Raw genomic sequence first — 14,405 nt, 5'->3', positions numbered from 1 at the left:
CCTGTTTCTTGCCTTCCTCACAGAGCCCCAGTGGACCATGGTGGCCTCCAGGCTCTATACCTTGGTGCTGGTACTGCAGCCGCAGCGCGTTCTTCTGGGCATGAAGAAGCGGGGCTTTGGGGCTGGCCGTTGGAATGGCTTCGGGGGCAAAGTACAAGAAGGAGAGACCATCGAGGATGGGGCCAAGAGGTGAGAAAGATTCAGGGACAAGAATTCAAGCTGTAGAGCCACACCCCGTCTTCACTGCTGGGAGCTGTGACCTAGAGCAGGTACAACAGTACTGGCCTTTCAGGAGAGTTGGGAAGACTGAGTGAGAAAGTGCGTGGAAGGCATTAGATCCGCTGGTCTGTGTACTGAATGTGTGCGCTCTTCTGGGTGATGGCGGCCCTGTTCAGGATGTTTGGATGGAGTTGGACAGTCCTGGCTTCCTCCCATGAGGGCACAGGGCTCCTCGGCCACTTGTCTTCCTCCTCCTTCATGGGAGCTGACAGTTGCTTTTATCTAAAATCTTTGGCACACAGTCTCAATCCTATGACCAGCTTCAATGGCAAGGAGTTGAAACCTGGAGTTTGAGCTGCTTGCCCAAGATCACATGGTCCCTAGAAGTCAGTCTCTTTGCTCTTATTCATACAAGACTGATGAAGATAAGAGATCATCAGTGCAAGTGTTGTGAAGCCTTACACACATTTTAGCTCACTTTTTTTTTTAGTTATACATGACAGTAGAATGTATTTTGATTCATTGTACACAGATGGCACACAATATTTATTTCTCTGGTTGTACATGATATAGAGTCACTTCATTCGTGCAGTAATACATGTGCCTAGAGTAATGATGTGCATCTCATTCCACCATCTTTCCTCTCCCCATAACCTCTCCACTCCCCACACTCCCCTTTGCCCTATACAAAGTTCCTCCATTCTTCCCATGCCCCTCACCCCCCATTATGGATCAGCATCCACTTATCAGAGAAAACATTTGGCCTTTGGATTTTGGGGATTGGCTAACTTCACTTAGCATGATATTCTCCAACTCCATCTATTTACCTGCTAGTGCCATAATTTTATTCTCTTTTAATGCTGAGTAATATTCCATTGTGTATATATACCACAGTTTCTTTATCCATTCATCTATTGAAGGGCATCTAGGTTGCTTCCACAGTTTAGCTTTTGTGAATTGAGCTCCTATAAACATTGATGTGGCTGCATTACTATAGTGCTGTTTTTAAGTCCTTTGGGTATAAACCAAGGAGTGAGATAGCTGGGTCAAAGGTGGTTCCATTCCAAGTTTTCTAAGGAATCTCCATAGTGCTTTCCAGAGTGGTTGCACCAATTTGCAGTCCCACCACTAATGTATGAGCGTTCCTTTCCCCCCATGTCCTTGCTTAGCTCATGTTCTTGTTCTGAAAATAGCTGGTACCCTTAAGGCCAATGGAGAGAAGAAAATCCCAAATACATATTTGAGGCCTCTGGAGAGGAGAGAGACTGGGATGCTGAAGCCCAGCAACTTTAATTTGGGGTGTTTTTTGTTTGTTTGTTTTCTTAATTTCAACCCACAGTGAGAAAGGTCTTACACTGCAACAGCACATACACACTCAAGTGTATATATTAGCTAAGATGATGATACCCATGGACAATTGATCTTTTTTAATCACTAGTGGCAATATACTAATTTGATTTCACAGGGCACAACAGGGTCACAGCCCTCAGTTTGAAGAGGCCTGTATGAGCCATGTGCAGGGATACAACTATAGCCCCAGCCATGTGGGAAGCCAAAGCTGGAGAATTACAAGTTCAAGGCCTGCCTTGGCAACTTAGCAAGACCCTAAGTATCTTAGCAAGACCCTGTTCCAAAATAAACCCTGGGGATGTTGCTCAGTGGTAGAGCACCCGTAGTCCCACCAAAAAAAAAAAAAAAGTATACCTGCCTAGACCTGGGACCCAAGGCTGCTGCCAAACTGGCACATTCAATGTCATTTTGGCAGTTTCCAGGCTTCTGCAGCCAGGGCAAAGATACCTAAGAATCAATCACTCTGGACCCCTATGCCATTCATGACGGTGGCCCTCCCTCAGACTGGATTTTGAGGCAGAGAAGGAAGTAGGATGGAACCTGAAGCATGCTATTTGTCCTGTATGTACCTTGCCCCACCCACTGTTGTATCCAAACTAGTCCCCTCACCTGGGCAGGTGTGGCAGTCTCCTAACTGGTCTGCTTCTGCCTTTCCTACACTGTGTCCAAATGCACATGCACATACACTCACGCATAATAAAACCTTCAACGGTTCCCAATGCTTTTAAAATCCACCCCCATCCCTGTATCATCCAGAGCCTGGCTTGGCCTCTCGCTCCCACTGTCCCTCAGATCCTCCAGCTGCTGCCCACCCTCCTCACCTGGGAGACCCCTTCTCAGCCTTCACATCTAAGAAGGCACCTCCTCCCGCCCTGTAGTTGTTGATAAACCTCATCCTGTTTTCTTCTCCAGCATCAATCTCTGTAATCATATTTAATTACTCACTTCCCAACTCCTTCCCAGAAGCACCCCATGGAGCCAGGATTAAAGACATTTCAAGGTTGTTGTTTTTTGGGTTTTTGGGGGGATGGGGGGAGTGTATCAGGGATCCAGCCCTATTTTGTATTTTATTTAGAGACAGTGTCTCACTGAGTTGCTTAGCACCTCACCGTTGCTGAGACTGGCTTTGAACTCACAGTCCTCCTGCCTCAGCCTTCCCAGGTTTCCAGGGTGTGCCACCTCACCCAGCTGTCTCGTATATCTTTTTATTGCTGCATTATAGTTGTATGTGGTGGTGGGATTTGTTGTTACATATTTGTACATTCACACAATATAATGATATTAAGTCAAGTTTTTATCTTGTGATGCCAATATAGAAAGTTGCATACTTTCTCTTTCTCAGTAGTGGGAATTGAACCCAGGACAGTCTACCACTGAGCTATACCCCCAGCCCATTTTATTTGTTTATTTTGAGACAAGGTCTCACTAAGTCACCCCGACTGGCCTTAAACTTGTGGTTCTCCTGCCTCAGCTCCCAAAGAGTTGGGATTACAGGTGTGCACTTCTACAGGAAGTTGCAGAGTCTTGAAGAAGGTCCACCTGTTTAATCAATGTGTGGATCTAGTAACAGGCCTGGGGTGTGCCCCCCCCCCAACACCTTACCCCATCCCCACCTACAAAGGCAACCTTGACTCTCATAGCCACTGACGTGGGCTTGTTCTGAACTACACGGTACATAGTGGAGGCACCCTTTTTTTTTTTTCTTTTTTGGCGGGGCGGTTACCAGGGATTGAATCCAGGGGCACTCAACTACTGAGCCTCATCCCTAACCCTTTTTGAGACAGGGTTTTGCTAAGTTGCTTAGGGCCTCGATAAGTTGCTGAGGCTGGCTTTTTGAACTTGTGATCCTCCTGCCTCAGCCACATCCAGCTAGAAGGCACCCTATTATTGTCTGGCTTCTTTCCAAACATTATATGTATGTGGGCTGGGAATAGAGCTCAGTTGGTAAAGTGCTTAACTCACATACACAAGGCCCTGAGTTCAATCCCCAACACCACAAAAAAAAAAAAAAAAATTACATGTACGTGTAGCAGTGTTCCTTCCTTCTCACTGCTGTATGGTATTCCAGCACCTGAAGATACTGCGTCTGCCATTATGCAGGGAGTGCTGCCATGAACAGCCCCCTTCCTTTGTCCTCCAGTGCCCGCTGGACTCGCTCCTTACCTAGTCAGGAGGAAAACTAGCTGTGGAGCTATAGCAATGCCAGTTTTCCAAAGAAGTTGCACTAATTAAATTCCCACGTGGTGGGTTGAATTCGGGTTCCTGAGTCCTCGGCAACACTTGGTATTTCTTTTAGCCATGCTGGCAAACGTGGTGACCTCCCGTTGTGGGTTTAGTTTGCCCTTAACTGGTGAGAGATGAAGTTAAGCACCTTTTGAGCATCTGCCACCACTGACATCCTCCAGGGTCTACTCAGGCCTTCTGCTCTTCTTTAATTGGGTTGCTTTTTTCTTGATTTTCAGTTCATTATACACTATTTTTTTGGTAGTATTATTAAACCCAGTGTGCTCTACCACTGAACTACATCCCCAGCCCTTTTTTATTTTGAAACAGGGTCTCACTAAGTTCCCTTGCTGGCCTCAAACTTGTAATTCCCCTGCTTCAGCCTCCCAAGTAGCTGGGGTGGCAGGTATGGCCACTACACCCAAGCTCATTCTATACTTTGGGTGTCAGTTGTCAGCTGGGTGTGTTGCCAATATCCTCTACTCTGTAGCTTGCTCCTTAATTATTTTTTTAAAATATTTTTAGTTGTAGATGGACACAATACCTCCATTTTATTTATTTTTATGTGGTGCTGAGGATCCAACCCAATGCCTCAACTATGCAAGACAAGCATTCTATCACTGAGCCATAGCCCCAGCCCTTGATTCTTAATGATATTTTAATAAACAGAGGTTCATCACTTTAATGCAATTCACATATATTCTTTTTTTAATAATATTGATACTAGTCTCTAGATTTTTTTTAATACTTATTTAGTTGTAGGTGAACAACAGTATCTATTTTTATTTTTACGTGATGCTGAGGATCAAACCCAGTGCTTCACACAAGTGAGGCAAGCACTTTACCACTGAGCTACAACCAGGACCCATATATTTTCTTTATGGTTAGAATTGTTTATATCCTTTGAGGGAATCTGCCTATCCCAAGCCTAGGAAGACAGTCAGATCTAAGTTTTCTCCTAAAAATTTTAGAAACTTAAGTCTACAATCCATGCAGAATTCAATTTTTACAAATGATTAGGCAGGGGTTTAAGACTGGGTTTTGGGCTGGGGTTGTACCACAGTGGTAGAGTGCTTGCCCAGCACATGTGAGGCACTGGGTTTGATCCTTAGCACCACATTAAATAAATAAATAAATGTTACGTCCATCTGTAGCTTAAAAAAGAAAAAAAAAAAAAAACAGGTTTTCCCACAAAGCTCTCTAGACAGCACCTTACTTCCTGGAAAGACCATGTCCCTTGCACTGCCGTTACCTTTGTCACAGGTGAAAGATACTGCAATGTGAAACCACATCAGCTTCCTTTCCACCACATGGAGTCCTGGCATAGGGCAGGCCTCCCCTAAGCAGCAGGAAGGTGGGCAGATGTACACACTTAGCAAAGCTGACTGGATGCTGGCTGGCCCTGTAGTGGGGGACCCAGCAATGGGGGACCCAGCCTGCAAGCCCATGGCCATGTTCCTTGGCATCCTGATCCCACTATAAGTGTCATTGTTCAGACCAACTTACCCTCTAAGATGGGTCACTCTCCAGTGTCACTGTGGAGGAGGTTGTCTTAGAATCCTGAGAGAATCGTAATAATTTGCACTCTGGGCCTGCCCCAGGAGCTGCACCAGAGCTGCTCTGCCCAAACTTGCCTGGGCCCAGCTACCCCGGCGCTTTTCCCTAACTTGGCATCCACAGCAGTGTGCAGTGCCTCTGGAGGCAGCGGCTCCTGCAGAGAACACCCTCCCTGTGGCCACAGGAGTGGTTTCCATGCTTCAGGGACCTCCACTAAGGTGGGGACTAGCCTCACCCTTGGACTAAGGTCAGAGGCTCAGCATCAAGGGACACACACTGCCCAGTTTAGACCCATCAGCCCTGTGGACCATGTGGTTCGTCCCTTAGAGCCCATGGTTAGCTCTGGGCACCAGCCCAGAAGGCAGTATGCACAATGCAGTCAAAGGAAGGGACACCATCTGACAGACCCTCATGCCCCATCCCTACCTGTGGGGTGAGAGGGGCATGCAGGAGAGCAAAGTGCACAGCCCCTCTGACATTCAAATGCATGTGAGAGTCAGGATGCTCTGGAGCCATGCAGGTTGAGACTTGGGCATTTGAATGGAGCTGGCTCCTTGAAAGACTTCTGTGCCTGGCGGCTGCCTCTCCCAAAAATTCTGTGTGCTTCCTGCACACACTGCCTGTCCTATTCCCTCAGGAGTGTCCCAGAGCCAGGAACATGTTCCCCTCTTCACCCACAGGGGGCAGGCACGACTACTTATCCATTCTCACAGTGGCAGTCCTGATAGGGAGCCATAAGTATCACATCTAGTATCACTCAGGGCCTCCTCCTCTGCCTGGGGGCCATGCAGGCACTGGGGACTTTGAGTGCCTTGGGCCTCAGGTCTGAGCTGTAGTGTATGACATAAGCCATGTTTTTCTTTTTTTTAATATTTATTTTTTAGGTGTAGATGGACACAACACAATGCCTTTATTTTTATGTGGTGCTGAGGAACGAACCCGGGTCCCACCCGTGCTAGGCGAGTGCTCTACCGCTGAGCCACAATCCCAGCCCATGAGCCATGTTTTTCTAGTCAGCACCCAATGACACCACCTCAGCAGCCAGGGAACCACAATGCCAAGTCCTGGGGCCTTCCACCCCCACCTCCCGCACCACAGAGCACACTTTCTGCTCCGCGTTTGCGTCTAATTCATTGCTCATCCTGTTCTCCAGGATGCCGTCTGCATCGCAGACACAAGCAGACTCTTTAGCAAAACTAACAGGGTCGTCTTCATCTGTCTAATTATCTCAGCTTGTGAAATGGAGTTCCAGCTCTGTCACCAGGATTACTGATACTGAATGCACTGCCACAGACTGGGGGAGGATTAACCAAAATCAGTCAAAACATTACATCAGCCGTTGATGCTTTTTAAAGGGAGAACTGGCAGTCTGCTGCCAGAGAGGTGGGTGAGGCCCTGTTGCGGCTCCATTACATTTAATTGGGGAGCCGCTGTGCACACACCCCAAGTGAAAACACTCATTTTTTAAAAATCCAGTCCAGTTTTAATTAACCATCTCAATGAATATGTCAATTTCTGGACTGTGTATATGAATTGGCAGCAAAAAGCAGTGTGTCTTTTCAGGAGCAGCAGAGGACCACTTAACCTAATGTGTATGTGTTTGCAAATGAACAGAGTGGGTCCCTGACTGCCTACTACAGATGGCAGTGTGTTCCCAGCACAACTTGGAGATCAAAGCTAAGATTTTCTTCCAGCTATAAATGGTCAGACTACTGTTATAGAAACAAAAGTAACTCCAGGGCCGTGGGAAGAAAGGCTTCCACAACAGGAGGGGCCAGTGGAACTCACAGCTTTGTATGTCCTAAGGGTCCCAAGCACAAAGCAGGTCTTAGGGAGTATCTGCTGGAGGGCATGAGCATTATGTGCACTTGGGTACACGTTGATGGTACAAGGTGTGCAGACCTAGGTGCTCAGCACAGCATTTTCCATAATGACCCAAAGTTGAACTCAAATGTTTACTCTTCTGTAACAGCAGCAGTTGAAAAACTAGACAGGCTCCTCTAGGGCAGACTATTACATGCTCCTTGTTTGCTGGGTGGAAAGTGCAAGGTAGACTTTAACTCTGCTCGGTTCCAGGATATATAGGGAGAGACTCAAGGGAAGTCCCTGAAACAGCAACACAAGTCTTGCTGGGTGTTAGGTTCATGAGTCTTCCATTTCCAGGACTGTGTAGGGTAGACAGGTGGTTTTAAAATACTTTTAAATTAGCAGCAGCACCAGACCCTCAGGGGAAGCATTCAGGTTCTGTCCAGTGGAACAGAGAGACTTGTTCCATGTTAGATGAGCTCCTCACACCTCCAGGCACGGCTGGCTGAGCTGCTGGGAAAGTGTCCTGAGAAGGCAATACAAAGGCCCCAAAACACAAGCCAAGAGATTTGTCCTGTAGGATCTGCCCAGAGGAGTTGGCTCCATGGCAGAACTGAAAGTGACAACCCCTCCTTCAGGAGAGACTATTGGCCGATGGTCCTGTGGTCTCAGTAAGGGTGTGAGGCTGGAAGCACATTCTTAGGAGAAGGGCCCAGAGCCAAGGGGCTCCTGTGTCCTCACGACCATGCAGGGGGGTCCAAAGTTCCAATGCAGAAGAGGGAATGGACTGAGTCTGAGGAAAGGGGAAGTGTGGACTTAGGGGAGGACAAACTTCTGCCCTGCAATCCACTCATGAGACTCATACCCTGGGTGGTCCTCTGCAGAGGGCTGGCCAGACCCTCCCCAGAGCCTCTGAACCAAGTTCCAGGGGATTTTCATTGTTGGTTTTTGAGATGGGATATCATCATGTTGCCCAGACTGGTCTGTTAACTCCCAGGCACAGGTGATCCTCTTGCGTCAACTTCCTGAGACTGTGGGACGACAGGCAGGTGCCACAAATCCCAAATTTTTTCAAGTTCAAGTTAATAGTCCAAACCTGGCCCAGCCTTGGAATTAACACCTGATGGCAGCCTCCTGGGGTCTGCAGCCCATGTACCCCACCTCTGGGCTCCCCTTTGGCCTGTGGTCATCGTGCTGTGACGCTCCATCCTCCTCCTGTCTCCTCTGCCTACAGGGAGCTGCAAGAGGAGAGTGGTCTGACAGTGAACACACTGCACAAGGTGGGCCACATTGAGTTTGAGTTCGTGGGCACCCCCGAGCTGATGGATGTGCACATCTTCTGTACTGACAGTGTGCAGGGGACGCCCCAGGAGAGCGACGGTGAGCCTTGGGGTATCTGCTCCCCACCACAGAAGGGGAGGGAGCACATCCAGTTCCACACAGTTGGCTAGGAGAAAGCACAGCCAGATGTGGGCCTCAGGCCCGCCCACCGTCCCCATCTCACAGGGAGGCACTGAACAGTCTGTGCCTTAGAACCCTGGCTACTCAGGCACCACAGCTCTGCAGGCTGCAGCTCCGAACCCCTTTTTCCTGATCCATAAAAGAGGAAGAACAGTCATGAGGATTAAGTATAAAAGTAAATTAAATTCCTCACACAGCACTGCTGTGCAAGCTGGGGGCGGTGGAGCATGACTTAATCAGCAATTTGGGAGACCGAGGCAGGACTACTGCAAGTTCAAGGACAGCTGGGCAACATAGTGAGAGACTGCCTCAAAATAAAAAGGGGCTGAGATTGTGACTCAGCGGTAGAGCGTTCGCCTTGTACGCGCAAGACCCTGGGTTCGATACTCAGCACCACATAAAAATAAATAAGTGAAATGAGGATATTGTGTCCAACTACAACTAAAAAATAAATATTAAAAAAAAGAAGGGCCAGGGACGTGGTCAGCGGTAGAGTGCCCCTGGGTTCAGTTCCCAGCACCACAAAAATAAGTAGTGCAGGTAGCTCCTCACAGGCCATGCCAGCCCTCCTTGACACTGGTGCTCTTCCTCTCTGCCCCTCGGTACAGAAATGCGCCCTCAGTGGTTCCAACTGGACCAGATCCCCTTTGGTGACATGTGGCCTGACGACAGGTACTGGTTCCCACTCCTGCTTCAAAAGAAGAAGTTCCAGGGGTACTTCAAGTTCCAGGGTCAGGACACCATCCTGGACTACTCACTGCACGAGGTAGAAGAAATCTAGCACCAAGCTGGAGCTGCCAGTTCAGCCACATTCGTGGCACCAAGAGTTGGGCTTATTTTTTCTGTTTGGTAAGGAAAATAAAGGGCTTCACCTTTGAACAGTCTTCCTGTGGCCGCAGCTTGGGCCACTTCCACCATGCTAGGCAGAGGAGACAGGGACAAAGGAGGGCTTCTACCCAGCGTGCAGGCCACGGGCAGGCGAGAACATATTGTTCTCTTACCACCCGTTCTACAGTGGGGGACACTGAGGCAGTCACTGCTCTGGGAGGGTAGGCCATTTGCTTTCTCCTTTAGGACCACCAGGAAGGAGAGTTGGATCACCACTGCACAAAGCACTAGGACTTTCAGACACATTGAGCAACTATTCAGGTTTGTTGATAAAACCACAAAACACAGGTCACCTGTAAACAGTTCCAGTTTATTGGGTGTAGTAGTAACTGATCCCTGCAGCTAGTAAAGTGCTTCATACATAGGACCGGCTCACGCAAAGCACAAGAAAAAGACCTGGACACTAAGAACAATCCTGAATTCATGGGCTCAGAGTCCCAGGTGTCCCCGTGGCGACCTACAGCCCGTCCTCCCTTCCTGCATGGCTTGAGCAGCCTAGCCCCTTGTCACTGAGTGCCCAGGATGGAGCAGGGTGGACCTGACAGAACATTCTACTTGCTCCTGCTCTGCAGTCACCTTCCCGCTGGCCACGCAGGCTGTCCAAACTGAAGGTGGCAGCCAAGATACCACTCAGCCTCCCTTGCCCAGTATTACACCCAGCCATCCTTCCACCAGACCAGGCATGGCCACGGCGTGGCACGCAGGTTGAGGCAGCAGGACAGCTAGGGAAGGGTGGAGGGACCATTGGTCCCTTGCCACCACAGGGACTCCACCCCAGAGCTGGGAGTAGCCAATCCTGCCCCAGGTGGGAGCACTTCTGCCCAGGACCAGGAAGTGACAGTGTGAGAAACAGTGGCCTCTGCTGTCTAGCAAGTACCCCCAACCCCACTGATCTTCCCCTTGGGTGGGAGAGATGAAGGAAGGGAACTCCATCCAAACTGAACTGTCAGCCACGCAGGAAGAGCCCCACCCTGGCTCCTGAGCCATAGGCACCGAAGCAGAGCAGACAGGCTGTCCTCCCCTAGGCCCATATTTCCATAACACAATATAAGGACCCTGAGACCTCCTTCCATAGCAGGAGGCACCAGGAATTTGACCAGGACTCACTCATCTCAGGGTCCCTGGCAGTGAAGCTCTTTTCAGAACAGTCCATCCTGAAGGCTTGGGGCCAGAAGTCCCAATGGCTACTTGAGGAGTGCAGTCTTGTCCAGTCTAGAGACTTGGGCCCCCAGCCCCATGCCCACAATTCCCCACAGACTTTGGTCCCACAATGAGACAGGCCAGGCTCCCAAATTGGGGGAGAACAGAAGAGGCCTTGTGGCCTGCTCAGCACAAACAGGGCCAGGTGTTACAGCTCAAGTGTCTTGGTGCCGGGGAATAAGTCCTGCAAGTGACACAGGTCCACACAGCAACCAAGACTTGTTTCCATAGAGGGAGGTTACAGGGAAGCAGGGACAGACGACACAGCAGGGACAAAGTCAAATCCCCACTGCCACCAATCACAGCACTATGTCCTCTGGCACAGGTAGAATAACTTCCCACCCTCAGGGTATGCAGTGTGCTGGGGCTCCCTGTTCCAGGCCTGCAAGCTGCATGGACGTCCAAGGAGGTCAAGTCCTGCCCCTCGGTATCTAAGAGGCATCCCTGGAAGGAATTTCAAAAGTTCTATAGACCACCAGACCCTCTTCCGCATCTCTCCCTGGGTTACTAAGACAGGGAGCTCAAAGGTGGCTCCGTGTTCACCACAGAAGGGGTGTGAGCAGCAGCAATCCAGGTCTGACCCCAGAGCTCTGAGAGTGGCTTTCTTCAGCCTGAAGAGAGAAGTGGCCTCAGCCAGCCAGTCTCCTGGGAGAGCAGGGCTGGAGGGGTTGCAGTTGCCCAAAAGAAGGAAATGGTTTTAAAAGGGATTAAGCACACTCACATGGATTCTCCCCCCAACACCCCAGCTGAAGGCAACACATTCCCCTACACCTGTCCCTGCCCACCCCTAAAGCCTCAGAGCCCCACAACATGGAGTCCAACACTGGCTGCTCCCAAACAAGGAAAAGGACAGACCAATTTCTAGCCCTCAGACAGAAACCTCCATATTCATCTCCAAAGTTCTCAATATGCCTTTGTCTTATACTCGGGATCACAGTGTACCCATGTGGAAGGGGCAGCTTAGGGACACCTGACCCCAGACCAGGCCTCAGCTGTCCCCTGGAACATCAAACACTACGTCCAGCAACCTACACCAGCAGGCATCCAGGCTGGAATGTCTGCAGACCCTGGTCAACGTTCTGACCTCTGACAGACTGGCCATTTGCTCACCCAAAGGTTTCCTGGTCATGGGGCAGTCCTGTCCTCCCTTCTGCCCTGCTCAGCTGAGCCCTGCCCCAGGCCAGCCCTCTGGACTATTTTAGCACCTAGAGCCTCCTCCAGGAATTATCTGCTGTGTGGAAATGAGCCTCAGCAACCCTGGCCCTGAGTGTCGTGAGGAACCCGAATTCTCAGCACCGGGCTAGCAGCCACAGGGCAGGATGGGCAGGGGTCGGGGGGCATAGACCTCCCACCCAGGGAAGAGAAAAACCACCAGCCACACCCATGGGCTCAGATGGATGTTCCCTTTCACCCACCAGGGCACCACAGCGGCAGTGGCAACCTGAAGGGAATTGGCCAGGGACACACCATTTGGAAAGACGCTTTAGTGAGGCCGCAGGGAACTGTGCCGCAGCCTCGGGCACTAGTGAGGACACACGCCGTCCTGCGGGGACCGTGGTGGCGTCAGCGCATTGTGTGGTCCAGCGAAGAGGCAACTGAGTTTCGGCTTCAGATCATCCCACACCTTGCCCATCTGCAGAAAAGAAAATAGGATGGCACCCCAAAACACCAGCTCCAATTCTCCCTCCACCTGGTGTCCTTTGGGCACACCATCTCCCCAAGGTCACCATCAGAGAGCTTCTGGAAGTGAGGGTTCACACTGGACCCTTCCCACACCCTATGGTAGCCCCTCCTCCACAGAGGTCCCAGGCTAACCCACCTGTCCCCTGCACACAGGTCCAACGGGCTTCAAGTCTGCTCAACATGGTATTAAGAAGTGTGGCTGTTACGCCGTGGCATAGCAGGCCAGCCGCCAGGAGGCACTCTTATGTCCAGATTTGGCACAAGGCGGGAAGCTTGGCTGGTGGGGGCAGAGACCCATGTTTTTGGTGTGGGGACTCGTGTGATGACAGAAGATCTGTATGTGGCCCTGGGAACATGCTAATGAGATCCAGTCACTGGACTCGACATCTCATCAGCACAGCAAGATGAGGACCAGTGAGGCAACACCAATGAAGAAAATCTCCTGGGCTGGGGATGTGGCTCAAGCGGTAGCGCGTTCGCCTGGCATGTGCAGGGTGCTGGGTTCGATCCTCAGCACCACATAAAAATAAAATAAAGATGTTATATCCACTGAAAACTAAAAAATAGATATTTTAAAAAAAAATCTCTCTAAGGAAAAAAAAAAACTTCTGCAGTTCAGGTCATGTGGCCACATCCCCAGATGGGATGTGGTCCCCCAGTGGTCACATGCTTCCTCACTGATGTCCCCACCAGCCACTCAGATGTCCAAGCCCAGACCTGCTGACCCAATATGTCACCTTGACCTAAGACAGTAATTAAGTAATGCAGTCAGCTTCCTAATGTGTGTGCTGCTTCTTCACCAGCCCACAGCTCCTCACCAAACCTCGGGAGCATTTTAGCTGTTCCCAGGAAACATACCACTAGTCAGAATACACAGTCTACTGTGATGCTGTCTGAGCCAGTCAATCTACAGACTATAAAAGTTTTCTTTACCCTAGGGGTGCTGTGAAACTACTGGGCACCAGAAACACCAGGACTCTACAATTCTGGAGCAGGCTCTGCACCCCTCTTCTGCACCGTGTACAACCAAACACCTAGGCAGTCTGGCATGACTGGTATAAACCAGGGTCTAAACTGGCCACTGACTTGGTCAGTTACAAGTATTCCCAACTTGTCTGATAATCTCCATGTTCTATACCCCCCACCAGCTGCAGAGACCTCTCAGAACTGCAGGTCTGAGTTCCTGTGACATGCTGCTTCCTGCCCCCTCCATGCAGAAGCACTGATGCCTATCTCCTCTCCCTGGCTCTGGGCAAGCCTCTGCCAGGGTGAGACCTGTTCCTCACTAACTGGTCTACCTTCCTGTGTACTCCTTGGTTATGAAGACACTGTGATCAAGTTGTGCCCAGTACCACAGAACCCAGCCAAGAGCAGCCAAGCAGCAATTGCTGCATTAGCCTGTCACCCATCAATGCCCAGGCCAACCACAGGAAGCTTGGCAGGGCCAGACTTCATACCTTTTTTCAGACAGAGCAACTGAACCAGAGGTCAGAAGAGGTTGCAACAGTTGTGCAGAAGGAACCTGAGATCAAAGTTTACAAAGTTGCTGGTTGTTTTTTTCAGTTGTTGATGGAACTTTGTTTTATTTATTTATTTATATGTGGTGCCGAGAATCAAACTCAGTGCCTCACACATGCTGGGCAAGTGCGCTACCACTGAGCCTCAGCCCCAGCCCAAGGTTTACAAATTTTGAGCCAGGACTCCTCCTCTACTGCCAGGGGCTAGAGGTGGCCACAGGGAGACGCACCTCTCTCAGGAAGCCATCCTGGACCAGTGCTGGCAGGAAGCAAAAGTTACTTGAAAAGGAAGGAAGCTAGGCCACTGATATCAGAAAGCAGAGGGCACAGGGACTACACTGGGCCGGGAAAGAGGAACTGGACAGTGTCATGTTTTAATTACTGCCTCAGCAGAACCACAAGGCTGTCTGAAGAAGGACAGACACACGTCACTGGCTGAGAAGGGAGCAAAGAGCCCAAGATACACATTGGAGTCACACGGCTCCAGATCACTCTTGCCAG

At 50.0% G+C, this 14,405-nt stretch overlaps 3 protein-coding genes across 4 annotated transcripts in view; 1 reads left to right on the top strand and 2 right to left on the bottom strand.

Moving 5' to 3' along the window:
• MRM2 (mitochondrial rRNA methyltransferase 2) overlaps positions 1-14,405 on the bottom strand; it is a 34,048-nt gene that overhangs the window by 7,329 nt on the left and 12,314 nt on the right. The gene's annotated exons all lie outside the window — the stretch shown is intronic.
• NUDT1 (nudix hydrolase 1) lies at positions 27-13,741 on the top strand. Of its 2 annotated transcripts, XR_014022559.1 has the most exons (4): positions 27-189; positions 8,390-8,535; positions 9,225-9,465; positions 12,541-13,741. XR_014022559.1 is itself a non-coding variant. In XM_081298597.1 (3 exons), the coding sequence occupies exons 1-3, from the start codon at positions 38-40 to the stop codon at positions 9,395-9,397; spliced, it is 471 nt and encodes a 156-aa protein (XP_081154723.1). In that variant the 5' UTR covers positions 27-37; the 3' UTR covers positions 9,398-9,746. The 2 variants fall into 2 exon arrangements, 1 of the variants encoding a protein (XP_081154723.1); XM_081298597.1 differs by lacking the exon at positions 12,541-13,741 and having other exon boundaries at positions 9,225-9,746.
• Positions 12,122-14,405, bottom strand: part of SNX8 (sorting nexin 8) — a 41,756-nt gene continuing 39,472 nt past the window's right edge. The window contains exon 11 of the mRNA XM_081298594.1: positions 12,122-12,337. Within this exon, the coding sequence (XP_081154720.1) occupies positions 12,227-12,337 (111 nt within the window). The 3' untranslated portion in view covers positions 12,122-12,226. The remainder of the gene's footprint in view (positions 12,338-14,405) is intronic.

Source organism: Spermophilus citellus (assembly GCF_964194105.1).
Source record: "Spermophilus citellus genome assembly, chromosome: 6".
Taxonomy (NCBI): Eukaryota; Metazoa; Chordata; class Mammalia; order Rodentia; family Sciuridae; genus Spermophilus; species Spermophilus citellus.
The sequence above is the reverse complement of the archived record's forward strand: the minus strand, read 5'-3'. Positions and strand labels throughout refer to the sequence as shown.